Source organism: Coregonus lavaretus, assembly GCF_964263955.1.
Source record: "Coregonus lavaretus genome assembly, contig: HAP1_SCAFFOLD_666, whole genome shotgun sequence".
NCBI lineage: Eukaryota > Metazoa > Chordata > Actinopteri > Salmoniformes > Salmonidae > Coregonus > Coregonus lavaretus.
The window spans coordinates 26,967-51,163 of NW_028161339.1; the positions used below are offsets into that span (position 1 = coordinate 26,967).

A 24,197-nucleotide genomic window follows, 5' to 3' on the forward strand; every position below is an offset into this window, starting at 1 on the left:
GTTCCAGGTACTGGAGTTGTGGTGGGGGTTCCGGGTACAGGAGTTGTGGTGGTGGTTTCGGGTACTAGAGTTGTGGTGGTGGTTTCGGGTACTGGAGTTGTTGTGGGGGATCCAGGCACTGGAGTTGTGGTGGGGGATCCAGGCAATGGAGTTCTGGTGGTGGTTTCAGGTACTGGAATTGTGGTGGGGGTTCCAGGTAATGGAGTTGTGGTAGGGGTTCCAGGTACTGGAGTTGTGGTAGGGGTTCCAGGTACTGGAGTTGTGGTGGGGGTTCCGGGTACAGGAGTTGTGGTGGTGGTTTCGGGTACTACAGTTGTGGTGGTGGTTTCGGGTACTGGAGTTTTTGTGGGGGATCCAGGCAATGGAGTTCTGGTGGTGGTTTCAGGTATTGGAGTTCTGGTGGTGGTTTCAGGTACTGGAGTAGTGGTGGGGGTTCCAGGGACTGGAGATGTGGTGGGGGTTCCAGGTACAGGAGTTGTGGTGGTGGTTTTGGGTACTGGAGTTGTGGTTATGGTTTTGGGTACTAGAGTTGGGGTGGTGGTTCCAGGTACAGGAGTTGTGGTGGTAGTTTCAGGTACTGGAGTTGTGGTGGTAGTTTCAGGTACTGGAGTTGTGGTGGGGGTTCCAGGTACTAGATTTGGGGGTTCAGGTACTGGATTTGTGATGGTGGTTTCAGGTACTGGAGTTAGGAAAGGTTGTTCCAGGTACTGGATTTGTGGTGGTGGTTTCAGGTACTGAAGATGTGGTGGGGGATCTAGGTACTGGAGTTGTGGTGGTGGTTTCAGGTACTGGAGTTGTGGTGGTAGTTTCAGGTAGTGGAGTTGGGGTGGGGTTTCCAGGTACTAGATATGGGGTTTCCGTTCCTGGAGTTGTGGTGGTGGTTTCAGGTACTGGAGTAGTGGTGGGGGTTCCAGGGACTGGAGATGTGGTGGGGGTTCCAGGTACAGGAGTTGTGGTGGTGGTTTTGGGTACTGGAGTTGTGGTTATGGTTTTGGGTACTAGAGTTGGGGTGGTGGTTCCAGGTACAGGAGTTGTGGTGGGGGAAACAGGTACTGGAGTTGTGGTGGTGGTTTCAGGTACTGGAGTTGTGGTGGTAGTTTCAGGTAGTGGAGTTGGGGTGGGGTTTCCAGGTACTAGATATGGGGTTTCCGTTCCTGGAGTTGTGGTGGTGGTTTCAGGTACTGGAGTAGTGGTGGGGGTTCCAGGGACTGGAGATGTGGTGGGGGTTCCAGGTACAGGAGTTGTGGTGGTGGTTTTGGGTACTGGAGTTGTGGTTATGGTTTTGGGTACTAGAGTTGGGGTGGTGGTTCCAGGTACAGGAGTTGTGGTGGGGGAAACAGGTACTGGAGTTGTGGTGGTGGTTTCAGGTACTGGAGTTGTGGTGGTAGTTTCAGGTACTGGAGTTGTGGTGGGGGTTCCAGGTACTAGATTTGGGGGTTCAGGTACTGGAGTTGTGATGGTGGTTTCAGGTACTGGAGTTATGGAGGTGGTTCCAGGTACTGGAGTTATGGTGGTGGTTCTAGGTACAGGAGTTGTGGTGGGGGATTCAGGTACTGGAGTTGTGGTGGTGGTTTCAGGTACTGGAGTTGTGGTGGGGTTTCCAGGTACTAGATTTGGGGTTTCAGGTACTGGAGTTGTGGTGGGGGTTCCAGGTACTAGATTTGGGGTTTCAGGTCCTGGAGTTGTGGTGGGGGTTGTAGGTACTGGAGTTGTGGTGGTGGTTTCAGGTACTGGAGTTGTGGTGGTGGTTTCAGGTACTGGAGTTGTGGTGGGAGTTCCAGGTACTAGATTTGGGTTTTCAAGTACTGGAGTTGTGGTGGTTGTTTCAGGTACTGGAGTTCTGGTGGGGGTTCCAGGTACTGGAGTTGTGGTGCTGGTTTCAGGTACTGGAGTTGTGCTGGTGGTTTCAGGTACTGGAGTTGTGGTGGGGGTTCCAGGTACTGGAGTTGTGGTGGTGGTTTCGGGTACTGGAGTTGTGGTGGTGGTTTCAGGTACTGGAGTTGTGGTGGTGATTTCAGGTACTGGAGATGTAGTGGTGGTTCCAGGTACAGGAGTTGTGGTGGTGGTTTCAGGTACTGGAGTTGTGGTGGGAGTTCCAGGTACTAGATTTGGGTTTTCAAGTACTGGAGTTGTGGTGGTTGTTTCAGGTACTGGAGTTCTGGTGGGGGTTCTAGGTACAGGAGTTGTGGTGGGGGATTCAGGTACTGGAGTTGTGGTGGTGGTTTCAGGTACTGGAGTTGTGGTGGGGTTTCCAGGTACTAGATTTGGGGTTTCAGGTACTGGAGTTGTGGTGGGGGTTCCAGGTACTAGATTTGGGGTTTCAGGTCCTGGAGTTGTGGTGGGGGTTCCAGGTACTGGAGTTGTGGTGGTGGTTTCAGGTACTGGAGTTGTGGTGGTGGTTTCAGGTACTGGAGTTGTGGTGGGAGTTCCAGGTACTAGATTTGGGTTTTCAAGTACTGGAGTTGTGGTGGTTGTTTCAGGTACTGTAGTTCTGGTGGGGGTTCCAGGTACTGGAGTTGTGGTGCTGGTTTCAGGTACTGGAGTTGTGCTGGTGGTTTCAGGTACTGGAGTTGTGGTGGGGGTTCCAGGTACTGGAGTTGTGGTGGTGGTTTCGGGTACTGGAGTTGTGGTGGTGGTTTCAGGTACTGCAGTTGTGGTGGGGTTTCCAGGTACTGGGGTTGTGATGGGGGTTCCAGGTACTGGAGTTGTGGTGGTGGTTTCAAGTACTGGAGTTGTGGTGGTGATTTCAGGTACTGGAGATGTAGTGGTGGTTCCAGGTACAGGAGTTGTAGTGGGGGATCCAAGTACTGGAGTTGTGATGCTGGTTTCAGGTACTGGAGTTGTGCTGGTGGTTTCAGGTACTGGAGTTGTGGTGGGGGTTCCAGGTACTGGAGTTGTGGTGGGGGTTCCAGGTACAGGAGTTGTGGTGGGGGTTCCAGGTACAGGGGTTGTTGTGGTTGTTTCAGGTACTGGAGTTGTGGTGGTGGTTTCAGGTACTGGAGTTGTGGTGGGAGTTCCAGGTACTAGATTTGGGGTTTCAAGTACTGGAGTTCTGGTGGTTATTTCAGGTACTGGAGTTCTGGTGGGGGATCCAGGTACTGGAGTTGTGGTGCTGGTTTCAGGTACTGGAGTTGTGCTGGTGGTTTCAGGTACTGGAGTTGTGGTGGGGGTTCCAGGTACTGGAGTTGTGGTGGGGGTTCCAGGTACAGGAGTTGTTGTGGTGGTTTTGGTTACTGGAGTTGTGGTGGTGGTTTCAGGTACAGGTGTAGTTGTTGTAGTTGTGGGTTTAGGGATAGCTGTAGAAGATTGCTCTTTGAGAGAGTAAAATGAGAGGAGGGTGACTGAGAGGGAGAATGGAGAGAGAATGAAAGAGACAGAGAAAAAACAAGGTATAGAGTTACTATCAGTCAATATGAGCATGAGTACTCCCTACTGTCAAAAATACAGACATTAAGAAACTCAACTACAAGACATTGTACACCTTTGCCTTTCACCATGGTCTTGACACAACATACTGTATATACACTGAGGAGTAAGATGTGTTTTTCTTAACACTCACCTTTCCTCTTGCTCCTCCAGTTGATCTTGTTGTCACTCATACAGGTCTCATCGTTTCTACAGGTAGAACACACCTTGGTGTTGACGTCTGGAACAGCAGAGGGGAAGGGGGGTTCATGGATTTGGATCATGGTGCACACTCAGGTTATACGACTGATATACAATGTATTTGCCAAAAAATATATTTTGGGTGAGTTTGTTTGCACACGTTGTTTTTACACACCCGTTGTGTGGTGTCTAAAGTCTCTCATGACATAAATGCGGGACAGGTGAGACTTGGTTCTGGGTTCAGAGAGTGAATTGGACACTTTGGAACATTATTGATGTCTTTAAGAAACAATCACAAGGACATTATGATGTCATACCTGCACAGTAGGCCAAGTTGCAGAGTGTTGTAGGGACAAATTTGTAGACATAGTAGTTTCCATAGCAGGCTTTGACAAGGATAGGATTTTCTCTTAACATGCAACAGTTACCAGCAAAGCTCCCACAGACCCCCCTCTGAACCACCCCGTCTGACAGCTGGGGATGGGGATCTGTGAGCCACATGGGGAAGGCAGTCCCACACATGTACCTCTCCACACACCTCTCTGGCATCTGAACACTGGTGTTCCCCAGGAAAAGGCGATACCAGCCCTGCCAGTTGATGCTCCGGTCGCAGTGCTCGCCATTAACGTTAGCATTGTTGTTGGTGGCACGCCAGTCGTCATTCAGTACGGTGTAGTGCTGGCAGGGGTCTGCACAGCAAGATGTTCCACCAACACCGATACAGTCCTCTCCCACATCACACACACCACAGCTTGTTACAACCAATCCTGAACAAAAAAACAGTGAGTTAATATATTAGGTTGAAAACGTATACATTACAATTCACCTTAAATACAGTATGTCAAATTCATTGAATGCCAACAAACAAGAACAAGATTTTCCTTATTACCAAATCTGTATCTGTTAAAAAGTAGTTTTGACTGCCTGTACCTTTCACCATCTCCTCGATCCCACATACTTCCCTACAAGTCTCCCTATTCATCTCAGACAATCTTATCATCTATGTAAAATACCATTCTTCCCTACCTGATATTATCACCAAGAGAAGAAACAACCGCTTTGCTGTCATCATTCTGCACAGAAATTTTCAGATCAAGCGTGCGAGAACCTTACAAGATAAGTTTTTAATGGGTTACTTTCTTTCACATGCTATTTGGTACAGACTAGAGTTTAAGTTTAGATTTAGTTTAAACCTCAACATTATTAAGACATAATTTAATCCACTAATTTCTATCTCTGTCGACGCTCTACGACAATAGCCTTGCATAACTTACATCAGGTTGTATTAACGTATCATTCACAGAGGACGGATGTCAGAGTGAAGCTGTGGGCTTTCAATATACAAAGGTAGAAGGGGAGTGGAAGACATGTGACTATTAGAATAAAGAGTCATTATTTCCAAATCACTGATTAAAGGGTTTGAGAAAGGATAATAATATATTTAAGATAACAGTGCTTTTCATGTTTTGATTATGATCACACAGTTTCCTAGGCTACACCACTTGACATGTTTGTTTTTTTCCCACTGGGGCTATTTGTTAACAGTTTTAGTGACTTTGCTCAAGTTCGAGTCAGTATGTAGTTGTTTGAATTACAGATTGCTCCTTTAATCAAACATACTGGTTAACCTTGATGGTCATTGGTCTGATTACATACATTCACAACTGAGTTGAATACATGACGCTCTGAGTTAGGAAATACGACACACACGAACACACACACACGAACACACACACACACACACACACACACACACACACACAATAGAGGCCTGAAGGCACCACCCACATTGAGTTTACTGTAACAATGGAGAGAAGTGGAAGGTCCTTAACCAACAGTAACAATGGAGAGAAGTGGAAGGTCCTCAACCAACAGTAACAATGGAGAGAAGTGGAAGGTCCTCAACAAGCAGTAACAATGGAGAGAAGTGGAAGGTCCTCAACCAACAGTAACAATGGAGAGAAGTGGAAGGTCCTCAACCAACAGTAACAATGGAGAGAAGTGGAAGGTCCTCAACCAACAGTAACAATGGAGAGAAGTGGAAGGTCCTCAACCAGAATTAACAATGGAGAGAAGTGGAAGGTCCTCAACCAACCGTAACAATGGAGAGAAGTGGAAGGTCCTCAACCAGCAGTAACAATGGAGAGAAGTGGAAGGTCCTCAACCAACAGTAACAATGGAGAGAAGTGGAAGGTCCTCAACCAGCAGTAACAATGGAGAGAAGTGGAAGGTCCTCAACCAACAGTAACAATGGAGAGAAGTGGAAGGTCCTCAATCAGCAGTAACAATGGAGAGAAGTGGAAGGTCCTCAACCAACAGTAACAATTGAGAGAAGTGGAAGGTCCTCAACCAGCAGTAACAATGGAGAGAAGTGGAAGGTCCTCAACCAACAGTAACAATGGAGAGAAGTGGAAGGTCCTCAACCAACAGTAACAATGGAGCCATAAGAAAGGAGCATCATAAACTACTACTCAGACTGTCATGGTCATTCTGATGTAGTTTATTGTGTTCTTCTACTGTGGAACTTAAACATCACTATTTCTAACACCAATATGACTAATGGTCCTACTGCTTTAGTAAGACAAACAACCTAAGACAATTACAAATGGTTTAGAGTCCTGCTGTGCACTGCTAGAGTATAACTACAGTTATATATTTCCCATGCTATGGTCAGATTACGTGAAAGTAGAGCTCTTTGGCCATACAGTGGAGGAAAAAAGTATTTAGTCAGCCACCAATTGTGCAAGTTCTCCCACTTAAAAAGATGAGAGAGGCCTGTAATTTTCATCATAGGTACACGTCAACTATGACAGACAAATTGAGAAGAAAAAAATCCAGAAAATCACATTGTAGGATTTTTAATGAATTTATTTGCAAATTATGGTGGAAAATAAGTATTTGGTCACCTACAAACAAGCAAGATTTCTGGCTCTCACAGACCTGTAACTTCTTCTTTAAGAGGCTCCTCTGTCCTCCACTTGTTACCTGTATTAATGGCACCTGTTTTAACTTGTTATCAGTATAAAAGACACCTGTCCACAACCTCAAACAGTCACACTCCAAACTCCACTATGGCCAAGACCAAAGAGCTGTCAAAGGACACCAGAAACAAAATTGTAGACCTGCACCAGGCTGGGAAGACTGAATCTGCAATAGGTAAGCAGCTTGGTTTGAAGAAATCAACTGTGGGAGCAATTATTAGGAAATGGAAGACATACAAGACCACTGATAATCTCCCTCGATCTGGGGCTCCACGCAAGATCTCACCCCGTGGGGTCAAAATGATCACAAGAACGGTGAGCAAAAATCCCAGAACCACACGGGGGGACCTAGTGAATGACCTGCAGAGAGCTGGGACCAAAGTAACAAAGCCTACCATCAGTAACATACTACGCCGCCAGGGACTCAAATCCTGCAGTGACAGACGTGTCCCCCTGCTTAAGCCAGTACATTTCCAGGCCCGTCTGAAGTTTGCTAGAGTGCATTTGGATGATCCAGAAGAGGATTGGGAGAATGTCATATGGTCAGATGAAACCAAAATACAACTTTTTGGTAAAAACTCAACTCGTCGTGTTTGGAGGACATATAATGCTGAGTTGCATCCAAAGAACACCATACCTACTGTGAAGCATGGGGGTGGAAACATCATGCTTTGGGGCTGTTTTTCTGCAAAGGGACCAGGACGACTGATCCGTGTAAAGGAAAGAATGAATGGGGCCATGTATCATGAGATTTTGAGTGAAAACCTCCTTCCATCAGCAAGGTCATCGAATATGAAACGTGGCTGGGTCTTTCAGCATGACAATGATCCCAAACACACCGCCCGGGCAACGAAGGAGTGGCTTCGTAAGAAGCATTTCAAGGTCCTGGAGTGGCCTAGCCAGTCTCCAGATCTCAACCCCATAGAAAATCTTTGGAGGGAGTTGAAAGTCCGTGTTGCCCAGCGACAGCCCCAAAACATCACTGCTCTAGAGGAGATCTGCATGGAGGAATGGGCCAAAATACCAGCAACAGTGTGTGAAAACCTTGTGAAGACTTACAGAAAATGTTTGACCTGTGTCATTGCCAACAAAGGGTATATAACAAAGTATTGAGAAACTTTTGTTATTGAGCAAATACTTATTTTCCACCATAATTTGCAAATAAATTCATAAAAAATCCTACAATGTGATTTTCTGGATTTTTTTTTCTCATTTTGTCTGTCATAGTTGACGTGTACCTATGATGAAAATTACAGGCCTCTCTCATCTTTTTAAGTGGGAGAACTTGCACAATTGGTGGCTGACTAAATACTTTTTTCCCCACTGTACATACCAGTGGTGGGTTTGTTGTCGAAAAACGGATGCATATGCAGAAAATAACCTCATACCTACTGTCAAATATGGTGGTTGATATTTGATGTAAAATCCCATCTCAGTCTCTGGACTTGAATCCCATTGAAAACCTGTGGTTTGAATTGAAGAGGGCAGTCCAGAAGCGTAGACAAAGGATATCAAGGATCTGGAAAGATTCTGTATGGAGAGATCTATTTTATTTTACCTTTATTTAACTAGGCAAGTCAGTTAAGAACAAATTCTTGTTTACAATGACGGCCTACACCGGCAAAACACGGACGATGCTGGGCCAATTGTGCGCCGCCCTATGGGACTCCCAGTCACGGCCGATTGTGATACAGCCTGGAATCGAACCAGGGGGGTCTGTAGTGACGCCTCAAGCACTGAGATGCAGTGCCTTAGACCGCTGCGCCACTCGGACTGTGTTCTCCAATCTAAAAAATAATTTAAGAAAAAGGCTCAGTGCCGTTATCCCCGTAAGGGGAGGGACCTGGAGTATTAAAAACAAGGCTGCCAATCATTTGTATTACTTGTTAAACAAAATCTATTTCTCTGACCAATTGTAATAGTATAAAATTATATAATTTGAGCATACAATATAGTTACTAATTTGTATTAGTTCTTTTATACAGTCTTTTTGCATATCTTTATCAAGGGTGCCAATAATTTGGGACCTGACTGTATATCACAAATGTATAAGTCAAAAAATGGATGTAGCAATCACAGATTGCCCCTTTAATTAACAGATTGAAAACCAGTGACAGACAAATTGAAAAGTTCATTCTGAGGCAACTGTTACCTGAGTCTGTTCTCTTCCAACTACGTCAGCCATACTGTCACAGCTGGAGTGGTCATTTGGATTACCACCGGTTCTCTTGTCGTCAGTGATCTACTACACCAGACTGATAGTCCACCAGACCAGACTGATAGTCTACCAGACCAGACTGATAGTCTACCAGACCTGACTGATAGTCTACTACACTAGACTGATAGTCTACTTGACCAGACTGATAGTCTACTACACTAGACTGATAGTCTACTAGACCAGACTGATAGTCTACTAGACCAGACTGATAGTCTACTAGACCAGACTGATAGTCCACCAGACCAGACTGATAGTTTACTAGACCAGACTGATAGTCCACCAGACCAGACTGATAGTCTACTAGACCAGACTGATAGTCTACTTGACCAGACTGATAGTCTACTACACTAGACTGATAGTCTACTAGACCAGACTGATAGTCCACCAGACCAGACTGATAGTTTACTAGACCAGACTGATAGTCTACTAGACCAGACTGATAGTCTACTACAACAGACTGATAGTCTACCAGACCAGACTGATAGTCTACTAGACCAGACTGATAGTCTACCAGACCAAACTGATAGTCTACTACAACAGACTATGTAGTACTAGAGTCATTCTCTGATCCTTTGATTGGACAACATGTCAGTTCATGCTGAAAGAGCTCTGATAGGTTGGATGACATCCTCCGGAAGTCCATGGAAGGGGTGAGAACCATGAGCCTCCTAGGTTTTGTATTGAAGTCAATGTACCCTCAGGAGGACGGAAACTAGCTGTCCTCCGGCTACACCATGGTGCTACCTTAGAGTGCTGCTGAGGCTACTGTAGACCTTCATTGCAAAACAGTTTGTTTTAATCAATTATTTGGTGACGTGAATATATTTAGTATAGTTTTATCTAAAAAGGATAGCTTCTTTTGTTTCACAATTTTTATTTTTATGAAATTCACTGAGCAGGATGGTCCTCCCCTTCATCTTCTTTTTCGTCTTCTGAGGATCCTCCACTGGCTTGCATTGTGGAAAGCGATAGCTACTGTGGTTATTCAGTAGACAGCTAGTTGATAGTGCTTGGTCAGTGTTTACCATAGGCTAGCTCTGGTCCCATCGCGCGACGACGACGAGTTGCCTTGGAGTGAGTAGAGGAATGCGCACAAGCACCCGGGACCAGAGCTGGCCATCATTTAGCTAGCTAGCGCAGTGAAAAATACATCAAATGCCTGCAGAGACAGAGGAAACAATCTGCAGCCGACATGGGTGGTCTAAGTCAATCCTGCAAGCTTATGGAGAAGGTTTCTAGCACATTTATCTCTGGGAAATAATTGCAATCCCCGTTTGTAATAAACACCGTTGCGTTCCAAGATAGATAATACCACATGTAGCCACAGCGCAAGGGAAGTAGTGACTGTTTCTGCTGATTTTGTTCAAGACCTCCACATTCACAGTGGTGGCCCAGTGCCATTGCCGTGGAAATGCCCGGTGTGTCGACAACAGTGACGTGGTGGTGGTGGCGGGGGGCCCGTCCGGTCTGTCCGATAGCAGCAGCTGGCTCGGTCCAACTCTGGCACTCTGTGGTCACGGCACCCAGAGAGAAATCGACTCGGAAAGCTTCTCTACCCAGGATGGTGTTTGTGGCTGAACTCCGACCCCAGCCTGAATGCTGACACTGTGGACACACACACACATCTCAAAATGTGTTATTATTAGGCAAGCCCAATTAGAAATAGTTGTTTTATGTTCCTAACTAATTTTGTGATTAAGGACAATGACAGCAGTAGGCCTACAGTGCTCTCCTCTTATAGTGAGACATCCGTTGATCACTAGTCTGTAACCACATTCACTATAAGCAGAGTGCACTGACTGTACTTCAAAGGATTGACGTGTAGCAGGCTACCATACCTGTTTGTCACTCACCTTGTTCAGAGTTGGACCTCCAAGTGGAGAGGTAGATGGCAAGTGGAACCACAAAAAAGGATTCAAACACACAACCGTTTCCAGAAAACATTCCAATTCGGAATTCCATGACACAGACTCTGGAATGGGAAAACAGAAAACACCGGGTTTGTCCCAAATGGCACCCTATTCCCTATATAGCGCATGACTTTTAACCAGAGCCCATAGAGCTTTTGCTATTACTGTAATATCGAGACAATTGTTTTCTATTCACATTTCTGAGAGTAAATATTATTATAAATCTTAATGTTTCACAACAGACTGAGTAAGCAGTATAATCTAACATCAGGGTCAGTATGTATCAAGTGTAACAGTGTTGCTTCCGTCCCTCTCCTCGCCCCTACCTGGGCTTGAACCACGGACCCTCTGCACACATCGACAACAGTCACCCTCGAAGCACCGTTACCCGTCGCTCCACAAAGGCCGCGGCCCTTGCAGAGCAAGGGAAACAACTACTTCAAGGTCTCAGAGCGAGTGACGTCACCGATTGAAACGCTACTAGTGCGCACCGCTAACTAGCTAGCCATTTCACACCGGTTACCCTCACCCCCCTTTTGACCTCCTCCTTTTCCGCAGCAACCAGTGATCCGGGTCACGGCACCAGTGTAACAGATGTATATCGTACTCTTCTTGCGTTGTGTTTTCTCTTAATAAATCACATCAGCCAGTGGTCCCAGTTGAGCATCATTTATTTCTGTTGTTAAATGGGAAACAGCACGATAGTTGTGCAGAGCTTAACGATATTGATGGCTGTCGATGGCAAAATCTGTAACATGAAGGCAACTGTGTTAGCAGTGGGCTCATGTGACCATTACGCCGGTGTATGCTAGCTAACACACTTATCTACAGCAATCATATGCCAAAGCACATCCCAGAAAGCCCCTCAATCCCTAACAGGTACCATATACCCACACATGTATGAATCAGTAACGTACAGCAACCTTGTACACATTGTAAAATATAAAACAGTATTCAGAACATGACCTACCCATTGCATTACATTATCATACTGGGAAGACCTGACGTTCACGATCTCCCCCTAGCTGCAAGCGGGGCCAATCACAACACGCCTTTTGTCATCAGAGTTGAACCAACCAATAAGAATGCTTGAACATTAAATACACATTTCTTTAGAGGCAAGTGGAAACATAACCAACCCTGTTACACAAGCATCACCAGAGTAGGAGTGTTCCCCTTGTCCTTGTAATGTTATTCATTATGATCTAAAAGGCTAAACTCATCCTAGATTATGAAATCACTCCATACTAATAAGGTCAAACGATGCTTAAAATTTGCCTTATGGAGCCAAAAGACAAACACAATACCCAGCAAACATGTCCACATTGGCACAATGTGGGCCCACTGCTGGCTAAAATATTGTTATATAATATTAGCCCCACATAGCACAACGGCGCAGGGCAGTGTGTGTGGTTCTCGCCGCCCCTGGCCCCACCGCGTTCCTGCTGGTTATCAGGCTGGGGGTGAGGTTCACAGAGGACGAGAGGAACGCCGTCGTGAGGTGGATCCAGGAGAACTTTGGAGAAGAGTCTTTAATGTACACCATGGTGCTGTTCACTGGTGGAGACCAGCTAGAGGGGAAACCAGTGGAGGGCCTACTGAAGGACAACAGTCAACTGCTACAACTAATCACTACCTGCAGGGACAGATATCATGTCTTCAACAACGAGGAGAAAGGTGACCACACTCAGGTTACAGAGCTGCTGAAGAAGATAGAGGAGATGGTGGAGAGGATTGGTGGAAACCACTTCAATGTCAACACACACCCAGTAAGGGAGAAAGCAGGGTCTGGTGTGGTGGTCACCGTGGTGACGTTAGTGGCAGTTGGAGCTGTGTTCAAATTGATCATTGATGACTTATGGAGCAAAATACAAGAAGGAGGGAACTTGGAGAGAAACAGACAATGAAAGGTTGACTACTGAGAAAATTATCAATGTATAATTATGACTATACATTGAATTACAGCGCTTTGATCGAAGTTTCGGTTAGACTCATTCCTGTAATTTATGTGTGTGAATGATAGTCATATGTAATTCAAGGAGAGACATAGAATAGTCAAATAATTTGGAAAATATTAAGCGATAATGTATCATGCATTGTTTTATCTAACACATTTACAGTGGGGAGAACAAGTATTTGATACACTGCCGATTTTGCAGGTTTTCCTACTTACAAAGCATGTAGAGGTCTGTAATTTTTATCATAGGTACACTTCAACTGTGAGACGGAATCTAAAACAAAAATCCAGAAAATCACATTGTATGATTTTTAAGTAATTAATTTGCATTTTATTGCATGACATAAGTATTTGATCACCTACCAACCAGTAAGAATTCCGGCTCTCACAGACCTGTTCGTTTTTCTTTAAGAAGCCCTCCTGTTCTCCACTCATTACCTGTATTAACTGCACCTGTTTGAACTCGTTACCTGTATAAAAGACACCTGTCCACACACTCAATCAAACAGACTCCAACCTCTCCACAATGGCCAAGACCAGAGAGCTGTGTAAGGACATCAGGGATAAAATTGTAGACCTGCACAAGGCTGGGATGGGCTACAGGACAATAGGCAAGCAGCTTGGTGAGAAGGCAACAACTGTTGGCACAATTATTAGAAAATGAAAGAAGTTCAAGATGACGGTCAATCTCCCTCGGTCTGGGGCTCCATGCAAGATCTCACCTCGTGGGGCATCAATGATCATGAGGAAGGTGAGGGATCAGCCCAGAACTACGCGGCAGGACCTGGTCAATGACCGGAAGAGAGCTGGGACCACAGTCTCAAAGAAAACCATTAGTAACACACTACACCGTCATGGATTAAAATCCTGCAGCGCACGCAAGGTCCCCCTGCTCAAGCCAGCGCATGTCCAGGCCCGTCTGAAGTTTGCCAATGACCATCTGGATGATCCAGAGGAGGAATGGGAGAAGGTCATGTGGTCTGATGAGAAAAAAATAGAGCTTTTTGGTCTAAACTCCACTCGCCGTGTTTGGAGGAAGAAGAAGGATGAGTACAACCCCAAGAACACCATCCCAATCGTGAAGCATGGAGGTGGAAACATCCTTCTTTGGGGATGCTTTTCTGAGAAGGGGACAGGATGACTGCACCGTATTGAGGGGAGGATGGATGGGGCCATGTATCGCGAGATCTTGGCCAACAACCTCCTTCCCTCAGTAAGTGCATTGAAGATGGGTCGTGGCTGGGTCTTCCAGCATGACAATGACCCGAAACACACAGCCAGGGCAACTAAGGAGTGGCTCCGTTAGAAGCATCTCAAGGTCCTGGAGTGGCCTAGCCAGTCTCCAGACCTGAACCCAATACAAAATCTTTGGAGGGAGCTGAAAGTCCGTATTGCCCAGCGACAGCCCCGAAAACCTGAAGGATCTGGAGAAGGTCTGTATGGAGGAGTGGGCCAAAATCCCTGCTGCAGTGTGTGCAAACCTGGTCAAGACCTACAGGAAGCGTATGATCTCTGTAATTGCAAACAAAGGTTTCTGTACCAAATATTAAGTTCTGCTTTTCTGATGTATCAAATACTTATGTCATGCAATAAAATGCAAATTAATTACTTAAAAATCATACAAGTGATTTTCTGGATTTTTGTTTTAGATTCCGTCTCTCACAGTTGAAGTGTACCTATGATAAAAATGACAGACCTCTACATGCTTTGTAAGTATGAAAACCTGCAAAATCGGCAGTGTATCAAATAATTGTTCTCCCCACCGTATATGCTGAAATCAAATTATTTTTTTAACAATTGAATAAAATGGGGGAAAAATGAAAGAATAAAAAAAAAAATCATTAAATAGAATTAGCCTATCATTTTATGATCAAATAAAATGATTTAACAAATGAATGAAAAGGAGATCTATACTGTCTCTTCAAACAGTAGCTAAGTGTATTACTATGTGGTTATGTTTATGGTTTTAGGAACAGATCATTAATTCACAGACAGTTCAAGCACAGATGAAAAGGGGAAACCCAGAAGAATTAGGGGGAGGTCTATAAAAGTCTTTATCTCTTATAGACTATTTTCTCCCTCACTAACTTTAAGCATCAGTTGTCAGAGCACCTTACCGATCACTGCACCTGTACACAGCCCTTCTGAAATTAGCCCACTCAACTACCTCATCCCCATATTGTTTTTTATTTTGCTCATTAGCACCCCAGTATCTCTATTTGCACATCATCTATTGCGCATCTATCATTCCAGTGTTAATACTAATTGTAATTATTTTTGCACTATGGCCTATTTATTGCCTTACCTCCATAACTTGCTACATTTGCACACACTGTTATATATTTTCTGTGGTATTTTTGACTTTATGTTTTGTTTTGCCCCATATGTAACTCTGTGTTGTTGTTTTTATCGCACTGCTTTGCTTTGTCTTGGCCAGGTCGCAGTTGTAAATGAGAACTTGTTCTCAACTGGCTTACCTGGTTAAATAAAGGTGAAAAAAATAAAATAAAAAAAATAGAACATACTGTAGTATGGAAATGGACCGAAACGTCTGATTCATCCAATCCGCTAGGTGGCAACATTGAGAATGTAGATTCAAACAAAATCACCAGAAACAGTCACTACTTCCCTTGCGCTGTGGCTACATGTGCGTTATTATTTACCTTTGAATGCAAAAGTGTTTTTTGCAAACGGGGATTGCAATTATTTCCTGAGATAAATGTACTGGCTTCTCAGTAAACCGACTCGGAACACCCATGCCTGCTGCAGATTGTTGCTTCCGTCTCTGCAGGTAGGCTATTAGATGTCTCTTGCAGTAGTAGCTAGCTAGCTGATGGTTAGCTCTGGGCCAGTGCGCGTTACTCTACTTACTCAGGGGTTAAGTCGTTGTTGTCTTCGCGCGATTGGACCAGAGCCAACTGACCAAGCATCATCAACTAGCCCATCCACTGAATAACTACAGTAGCTATCGCTTTCCACAATGCAAGCTATCAAATAAACTTCGCTGCAAGTATCCAACGGTGGAGTTGATTATCAATATGTAATCAATGCATTATTCATCCAAAAGTAACTTAGATACTGATTCGTTTTGCACCAACAAAATACATTTGGTTGACTTTTTTTTTATCCTTAAAAAAAGAGACCTCTCTTGCAGCAACATGTAGTGTTGAATTTCTCCATGAAGATCTATTTATCCTATAATTATTTTATGGATTTTTAGGTTTAAAAAGTCAGAGGGTCTTTCTCACCAATAAATGCTTATTTATTATGTTAATATAATATGAATAATATATTAATATATCTACTTTGGAGAGATGATACTATTGGATTCCCTTTTCTTCTTTGGCCAATTTGATTGAGTATAATTTATATTCTTCTTTATTCTTACTCTGTATTCTTAATTTTCTCTCAATTCATCTATATTCTTATTTACTTTCTCTCCATTGTATCTTCCAGATGATGACCAGCCCTGTCTTTAAAGGAGAGGACAAGACATCCCCCACATGGTTCCAGCCTAGAGCTACACCACACTGAAAGATGGTAGTTTAACAGAACAAGTTTCCCTGCCCAGATTGATACTAGGGGTATTGTTCCCCTGCTCAGACATTCAATGCATCAACCAATGGTTGCGTGCCACGCCATCGACTGTGTCATCGGCTGACAGATTGCTATAACATGATATGGTTAGTTGATACTTAAAATACCTATCCAGGCGTTGTAAGATCTGTCAGGCGTCAGCAGCTCAAAAATGGAGGGAGGAGATTCACTGCATAGCCTTAACCTGAAACAACTCAAAATGGCTGCTGTCGTTTGTTTACCTGTCGTGAGACTCCACAGACTAACGAAGGATCAACTGTCTCTCGCTGCTCAGAAGAACAACAACAAACCAGGCAGAAAACCAACCAAGAAAAACTCCACCACCACCACCAGAGGAAATAAAACATCCACAGGAAAAGGAAACGATTTTGCTGACACCAAAAGTGTTTCTAGCCAGGTATCACTGGCCCCTAAGTGGTGGGGTCGCCCCAAGGGAAGCAAAAACAAACCCAAAATAACTCTCAAACTCTCCAGCGCCATCATGAGGCCTGACGCGGTAAAACAAGAGGTAGGTTTAAACTTGTGGCTTTTAAATGAAAATTGAATTGAGATCTTGTATAGCATTTGTATCAGGCGGTGTAAATGTTTACTAGATATCTGTCTGTGTGAATGTTGCTGCTATATGTTTACTAGATATCTTGACGTATCTTACAACCACCACTGAAGTCTCCTCTGGGAAAATAAAGCTCTTCTATTCTAAACCAGGTGAAACAAGAGATGGACGATCTGCCTATCGGTACGAGAAGTGATGAACACTGGTTGAGCGCTGTGAAGCCAGAGAGCTACGACCCAGAGATGGGTAACACCGGGGAACCTACAGAGAGCAACCCCAGGACAGATGCACTTCACCTGGGTATCAAGACGGAGGATGCCCCCCTGTACCACCAGGATGGAGGGAGGCGGCTGCGGTCGGCTGCGGGTCAGCTGTTCAATCCGGCTGCGTTGCGGTCTGACCCAGAATGGCGGCCTCGCAACCAGAAGGTCCGCCGGTTCCCGTGCCCGGACTGCGGCCAGAAGTTCTTCTCCAAAACCACGCTGGAGTTACACTCCCGGATCCACACCCAGTACCAGCCGTACTCCTGTGAGGTGTGCCATAAGACGTTCTCCCGGAAAGGCGGTCTGGTCGAGCACCGGCCTATCCACGATGCGGAACGCCCCTTCGCCTGCCACCAATGCGGCAGAACCTTTACTTTCAAATCCAACCTGACCCGCCACATGCGGTTCCACAGCGACGCGCGGCCCTACGTCTGCTCCCAGTGTGGCCAAGGCTTCAAGATCTCCGCCCAACTCAAGAGCCACATGATGTCCCACAGCGGGTATAAACCGTACGTGTGCCCGGAGTGCGGCCAGAGTTTCGTCCGTTACATGAGTCTGAAGTATCACCGACTGAGCCACACCGGCGAGCGCCCGCTGTCCTGCCCAGAGTGTCCCATGACCTTTGCCCGGCCGCACACCCTTATGATCCACCGGCGACAACACACCGGGGAGACACCGTTCTCTTGCCAGGACTGTGGGAAGCAATTCAAACAGGGGTGCCAGCTGAAAGACCACGTTAGAAGGAAACACACAGGGGAGAAACCATACAAATGCTCCGAGTGTGACAAGTGCTTCATCACTTCGACGTCCCGTAAAGTGCACATGGTTGTCCACACAGGGGAGAAGCCGTACAAATGCATGGAGTGCTGTAGGAGCTACAGTCAGAGTTGGGGCCTGAAGCGGCACAGGTGTGAGCAGCAAACCAGGTGAGAGGAACCTCGGGTGTACAGTGAGGGAAAAAAGTATTTGATCCCCTGCTGATTTTGTACGTTTGCCCACTGACAAAGACATGATCAGTCTATAATTTTAATGGTAGGTTTATTTGAACAGTGAGAGACAGAATAACAACAAAAAAATCCAGAAAAATGCATGTCAAAAATGTTATAAATTGATTTGCATTTTAATGAGGGAAATAAGTATTTGACCATTCTGGAAAACATTACTTAGTACTTGGTGGCAAAACCCTTCAATCACAGAGGTCAGATGTTTCTTGTAGTTGGCCACCAGGTTTGCACACATCTCAGGAGGGATTTTGTCCCACTCCTCTTTGCAGATCTTCTCCAAGTCATTAAGGTTTCGAGGCTGACGTTTGGCAACTCGAACCTTCAGCTCCCTCCACAGATTTTCTATGGGATTAAGGTCTGGAGACTGGCTAGGCCACTCCAGGACCTTAATGTGCCTCTTCTTGAGCCACTCCTTTGTTACCTTGGCCGTGTGTTTTGGGTCATTGTCATGCTGGAATACCCATCCACAACCCATTTTCAATGCCCTGGCTGAAGGAAGGAGGTTCTCACCCAAGATTTGACGGTACATGGCCCCGTCCATCGTCCCTTTGATACGGTGAAGTTGTCCTGTCCCCTTAGCAGAAAAACACCCCCAAAGCATAATGTTTCCACCTCCATGTTTGACGGTGGGGATGGTGTTCTTGGGGTCATAGGCAGCATTCCTCCTCCTCCAAACACGGCGAGTTGAGTTGATGCCAAAGAGCTCGATTTTGGTCTCATCTGACCACAACACTTTCACCCAGTTCTCCTCTGAATCATTCAGATGTTCATTGGCAAACTTCAGATGGGCCTGTATATGTGCTTTCTTGAGCAGGGGGACCTTGCGGGCGCTGCAGGATTTCAGTCCTTTACGGCGTAGTGTGTTACCAATTGTTTTCTTGGGGACTATGGTCCCAGCTGCCTTGAGATAATTTACAAGATCCTCCCGTGTAGTTCTGGGCTGATTCCTCACCGTTCTCATGATCATTGCAACTCCACGAGGTGAGATCTTGCATGGAGCCCCAGGCCGAGGGAGATTGACAGTTATTTTGTGTTTCTTCCATTTGCGAATAATCGCACCAACTGTTGTCACCTTCTCACCAAGCTGCTTGGCGATGGTCTTGTAGCCCATTCCAGCCTTGTGTAGGTCTACAATCTTGTCCCTGACATCCTTGGAGAGCTCTTTGGTCTTGGCCATGGTGGAGAGTTTGGAATCTGATTGATTGATTGCTTCTGTGGACAGGTGTCTTTTATACAGGTAACAAGCTGAGATTAGGAGCACTCCCTTTAAGAGTGTGCTCCTAATCTCAGCTCGTTACCTGTATAAAAGACACCTGGGAGCCAGAAATCTTTCTGATTGAGAGGGGGTCAAATACTTATTTCCCTCATTAAAATGCTAATCAATTTATAACATTTTTGACATGCGTTTTTCTGGATTTTTGTTGTTGTTTTTCTGTCTCTCACTGTTCAAATAAACCTACCATTAAAATTCTAGACTGATCATTTCTTTGTCAGTGGGCAAACGTACAAAATCAGCAGGGGATCAAATACTTTTTTCCCTCACTGTACGTCCCAAATGGCATCTATATTATCTATATAGTGTACTAGGGACCATAGGGCTCTGGTCAAAAGTAGTGCACTATGTAGGGAATAGGGTGCCATTTGGGACACAATCCCGGTGTTCTGAGTGTAGGAACTGGAGAGTGGATCCTTAAAGTATAAGCAGCCACGTAGGTGAGAGGATTCTCAGGTGTTTTGACTAGGGGAACTGTACTTTGTTTATACAGGATTTAAAAGGGGCAATCTTGGATTGGTAAATACTTTTTTTAAACTTTGATTCTTGAGGAATATAACTTATAAATGCCTCTTGAACTTAAATTAAATTGTCTTACCCCATCAGAACTCAAAATATATGATCGCCTCACCAGGGAAAACTCTAGGCTCTGCTATTGACTGTACTATCAGTTTTTTTGAACCCTCAATAAAATCATCCGTTTTCACTGTGATAAGTCCCACTCTCACCTGATGTGTGATGTGAATGTTCAGGGACGGTTTCCCAGATACAGGTTAAGCCAAGTCCTGGAATTAAAAGCAAGCAAATCTCCAGTGAAATAGGTTTTTATCCTAGCACTAGGCTTAATATGTGTCTGGGAAACCGGTCCTCGATGTTGTAAAACAAACCAAAGTTTTTGTGTTAAAACTTTGTATAGAAGAAAAAAAATGCATCTACTATTAATGCAATGGTTAGTTGAGACTGAAAGCCTTTGTTTGAGAGGATTATTAGGATGTATAAGTCATGATAATGGGTGGAACGGAGCGAATGGAATGGCTTCAAACACATGGAAACCATGGAAACCATATGTACATGATACCGTTCCACCCATTCCGCTCCAGTTATTCACCACAAGCCCATCCTCCCCAACTAAGATGCCACCAACCTCCTGTGATGCCATGTCTATGTCATTTTTGCCCAACTGATGAATAGAACTGATCAATAAACTGACTTGTTTCACTGAGTGTGTGTGTGTGTGTGTGTGTGTGTGTGTGTGTGTGTGTGTGTGTGTGTGTGTGTGTGTGTGAGAGAGAGAGATAAGGGTTAGTCATAAAGAGAAGACAGTAAAATAAGAAGATTACAGTTTAATTTAAGAATAACACTTCTTAAAGGTGAGATCCCCTTTGGCTACTAAACCAGAGCAACGTCTTATGTATACAGCAGGCTAGTGTGATTAACAAGGTTGGCTGTAGAAATGATCTATGTGACGATTTGGTTTGACCTTTGACCTTGTAGCCTAACGGGGCAATTGAATGGGCACTACGAAACACGCCAGCACTGCATGAACCTTTAACCTGAGAGTTGACTAAAAGTAGATTTATGAATCTGCTATATTCTGAGCTAACTAAATAGACTACCAACGTATGTATCATTTTGTACTTGTACTGCTTTTTTAAGGAGGTGTGTTAATGACTTAACTTTAAAAAATCATCTGAAATATGACATAGGAATCCATTTTAAGTTGCTGTAATATTGATTGCTGTAAATTACATTGGGACAAGATGTCACATAACATCTTAATCTGTTCAGTCATTTGGTGATGTGATTTTCTTGAAGCAACCTTTTATTTGTTTTTGATCAGCTGTCCCAGTAGACAACGTATCGAAGTATACTACACCTGTTTCATTGGTAATGGCTTTACAAGGCACTTACTGTAACCCCAACTGCTCCAGGGACACCGTTAATAATGACTGACCTTGGCTTTGACCCCGAGTCTCCGGGCTGTCTCAGTGGGATATGCAAGCATTTCCAATTCACACAAGTACACACTTAAATATTAGCACCTACAGTGCATTCGGAAAGTATTCAGACTCCTTCACTTTTTCCACATTTTGTTACGTTACAGCCTTATTCTAAAATGGATGGTTTTTTTCCCCCTCATCAATCTACACACTACCCCATAATGACAAAGCAAAAACATGTTTTTAAAATACCACATTATGAGTATTCAGACCCTTTACTCAGTACTTAGTTGAAGCACCTTTGGCAGCGATTACAGCCTCGAGTCTTCTTGGGTATGACACTACAAGCTTGGCACCTGTATTTGGGGAGTTTCTCCCATTCGTCTCTGCAGATCCTCTTAAACTCTGTCAGGTTGGATGGGGAGCGTCGCTGCACAGCTATTTTCAGGTCTCTCCAGAGATGTTAGATCGGGTTCAAGTCCGTGCTCTGGCTGGGCCACTCAAGGACATTCAGAGACTTGTCCCGAAGCCACTCCTGCGTTGTCTTGGCTGTGTGCTTAGGGTTGTCCTGTTGGAAGGTGAACCTTCGTCCCAGTCTGAGGTCTTGAGCGCTCTGGAGCAGGTTTTCATCAAGTATCTCTCTGTACTTGATGGGAATTTTTCAGTAGACTATAATTAAATCTCTTCAGACTCAGTAGACTATAAGATAAACATAGTTAATCACAACATGACGAACACGGAGCCAGGGTTAAACATGGGTACATCTCTGTCACAGAAAGCGGCACAGGTCCTAATTACATTTTACATTTTTAGTCATTTAGCAGACGCTCTTATCCAGAGCGACTTACAGGAGCAATTAGGGTTAAGTGCCTTGCTCAAGGGCACATCGACAGATTTTTCACCTAGTCGGCTTGGGGATTAGAACCAGCGACCTTTCGGTTACTGGCACAACGCTCTTACCCACTAAGCTACCTGCCGCCCTAATCCAGGCACTTGTCATCTCCCTTCTGGATTACTGCAACTCGCTGTTGGCTGGGCTCCCTGCCTGTGCCATTAAACCCCTACAACTTATCCAGAACGCTGCAGCCCGTCTGGTGATCAACCTTCCCAAGTTCTCTCATGTCACCCCGCTCCTCCGCACACTCCACTGGCTTCCAGTTGAGGCTTGCATCTACTACAAGACCATGGTGCTTGCCTACAGAGCTGTGAGGGGAACGGCACCTCCTTACCTTCAGGCTCTGATCAGACCCTACACCCAAACGAGGGCACTACATTCATCCACCTCTTGCCTGCTAGCTCCCCTACCTCTACAGAAGCACAGTTCCCGCTCAGCCCAGTCAAAGCTATTCGCTGCTCTGGCACCCCAATGGTGGAACAAGCTCCCCCACGATGCCAGGACAGCGGAGTCACTGACCACCTGGCACCCCAATGGTGGAACAAGCTCCCCCACGATGCCAGGACAGCGGAGTCACTGACCACCTTCCGGAGACACTTGAAACCCTACCTCTTTAAGGAATACCTGGAATAGTATAAAAGTAATGCTGCTTCCCCCATAAAAAATAAAAAAATGTAAAAGGTGGTTGTCCCACTGGCTATCATAAGTTGAATGCACCAATTTGTAAGTTGCTCTGGATAAGAGCGTCTGCTAAATGATGTAAATGCTAGGCAATAACTTAATTGGTTCCTCTCACTGGTGTAGTCATTGCCCTGCCTGGTATATGTGTGTGTGTGAAATAGGACTGTATATTATTGATCACAGCATGAGGGGCGTTTGGACTGGGTGGTACAGAGGGAGGAGGCTGGTATATGTTTGAGAAATGTATTATGGACCTGACATGTTTAAGTATCGATTGATAGGTTTGGGAATCAATTAGGGGGTCAGAACGGAGCCAGGAAAGGGCTCTCTTATTTTTACATAACAGGGCTTGGTCCCACCACTATTGTTTCCAGACACGGAACTAGAAGGGAGGGAAATCAGATACCGCCATTAAGGAAGTGGGCGGAGAGGTCAAGAGGTGAAAACTGGAGACAGTGGTGGAGGAACCAAAGAGGGAGGGATTAAGCTAAAATGTATGTAAAATGACTATATAAACTGAGAGGTGGCAAGTTAGATGCTCTGTAGACCACCTCTGCTATATTGATTGTAATAAAGTCTATCTTAATTCTACAAAAACTCTGAAAGTACTTTGTGTTTGACTGAGGACAAAGACAATTTTCTACAACATACTTTGCTCCATTCATCTTTCCCTTGGTCCTGACTAGTCTCCCAGTCCCTGCCGCTAAAAAAAACATCCCCACAGCATGATGCTGCCACCACCATGCTTCACCGTAGGGATGGTATTGGCCAGGTGATGAGCGGTGCCTGGTTTTCTCCAGACGTGACGCTTGGCATTCAGGCCAAAGAGTTCAATCTTGGTTTCATCAGACCAGAGAATCTTGTTTCTCATGGTCTGAGAGTCCTTTAGGAGTGGCTTCCGTCTAGCCACTCTACCATAAAGGCCTGATTGGTGGAGTGCTGCAGAGATGGTTGTCCTTCTGGAAGGTTCTCCCATCTCCACAGAGAAACTCTGGAGCTCTGTCAGAGTGACCATCGGGTTCTTGGTCACCTCCCTGACCAAGGCCCTTCTCCCCCGATTGCTCAGTTTGGCTGGGCGGCCAGTTCTAGCAAGAGTCTTGGTGGTTCCAAACTTCTTCCATTTAAGATTGATGGAGGCCACTGTGTTCTTGGGGACCTTCAATGCTGCAGAATTTTTTTGGTACCCTTCTCCAGATCTGTGCCTCGACACAATCCTGTCTCGGAGCTCTATGGACAATTCATTCGACCTCATGGCTTTGTGTTTGCTCTGACATGCACTGTCAACTTGGGACCTTATATAGAAAGGCGTGTGCCTTTCC

At 45.1% G+C, this 24,197-nt stretch overlaps 1 protein-coding gene across 1 annotated transcript; it reads left to right on the forward strand.

Moving 5' to 3' along the window:
- The first annotated feature begins 15,279 nt into the window (after nt 1–15,279).
- On the forward strand, nt 15,280–18,076 carry LOC311120790 (uncharacterized protein). The gene is made up of 3 exons (XM_084195366.1): nt 15,280–15,463; nt 16,129–16,777; nt 16,975–18,076. Exons 2-3 carry the CDS (start codon nt 16,421–16,423, stop codon nt 18,013–18,015), a joined length of 1,398 nt encoding a protein of 465 aa, XP_084051492.1. The 5' UTR covers nt 15,280–15,463; nt 16,129–16,420; the 3' UTR covers nt 18,016–18,076.
- The last annotated feature ends 6,121 nt before the right edge of the window (nt 18,077–24,197 follow it).

Bases quoted from the DNA above. Each gene is read 5' to 3' on its own strand.
- LOC311120790 (XM_084195366.1), top strand. From the start codon at position 16,421: ATGGAGGGAGGAGATTCACTGCATAGCCTTAACCTGAAACAACTCAAA. The intron at 16,778-16,974 runs GTAGGTTTAAAC...ATTCTAAACCAG, and splicing joins CTGACGCGGTAAAACAAGAG to GTGAAACAAGAGATGGACGA.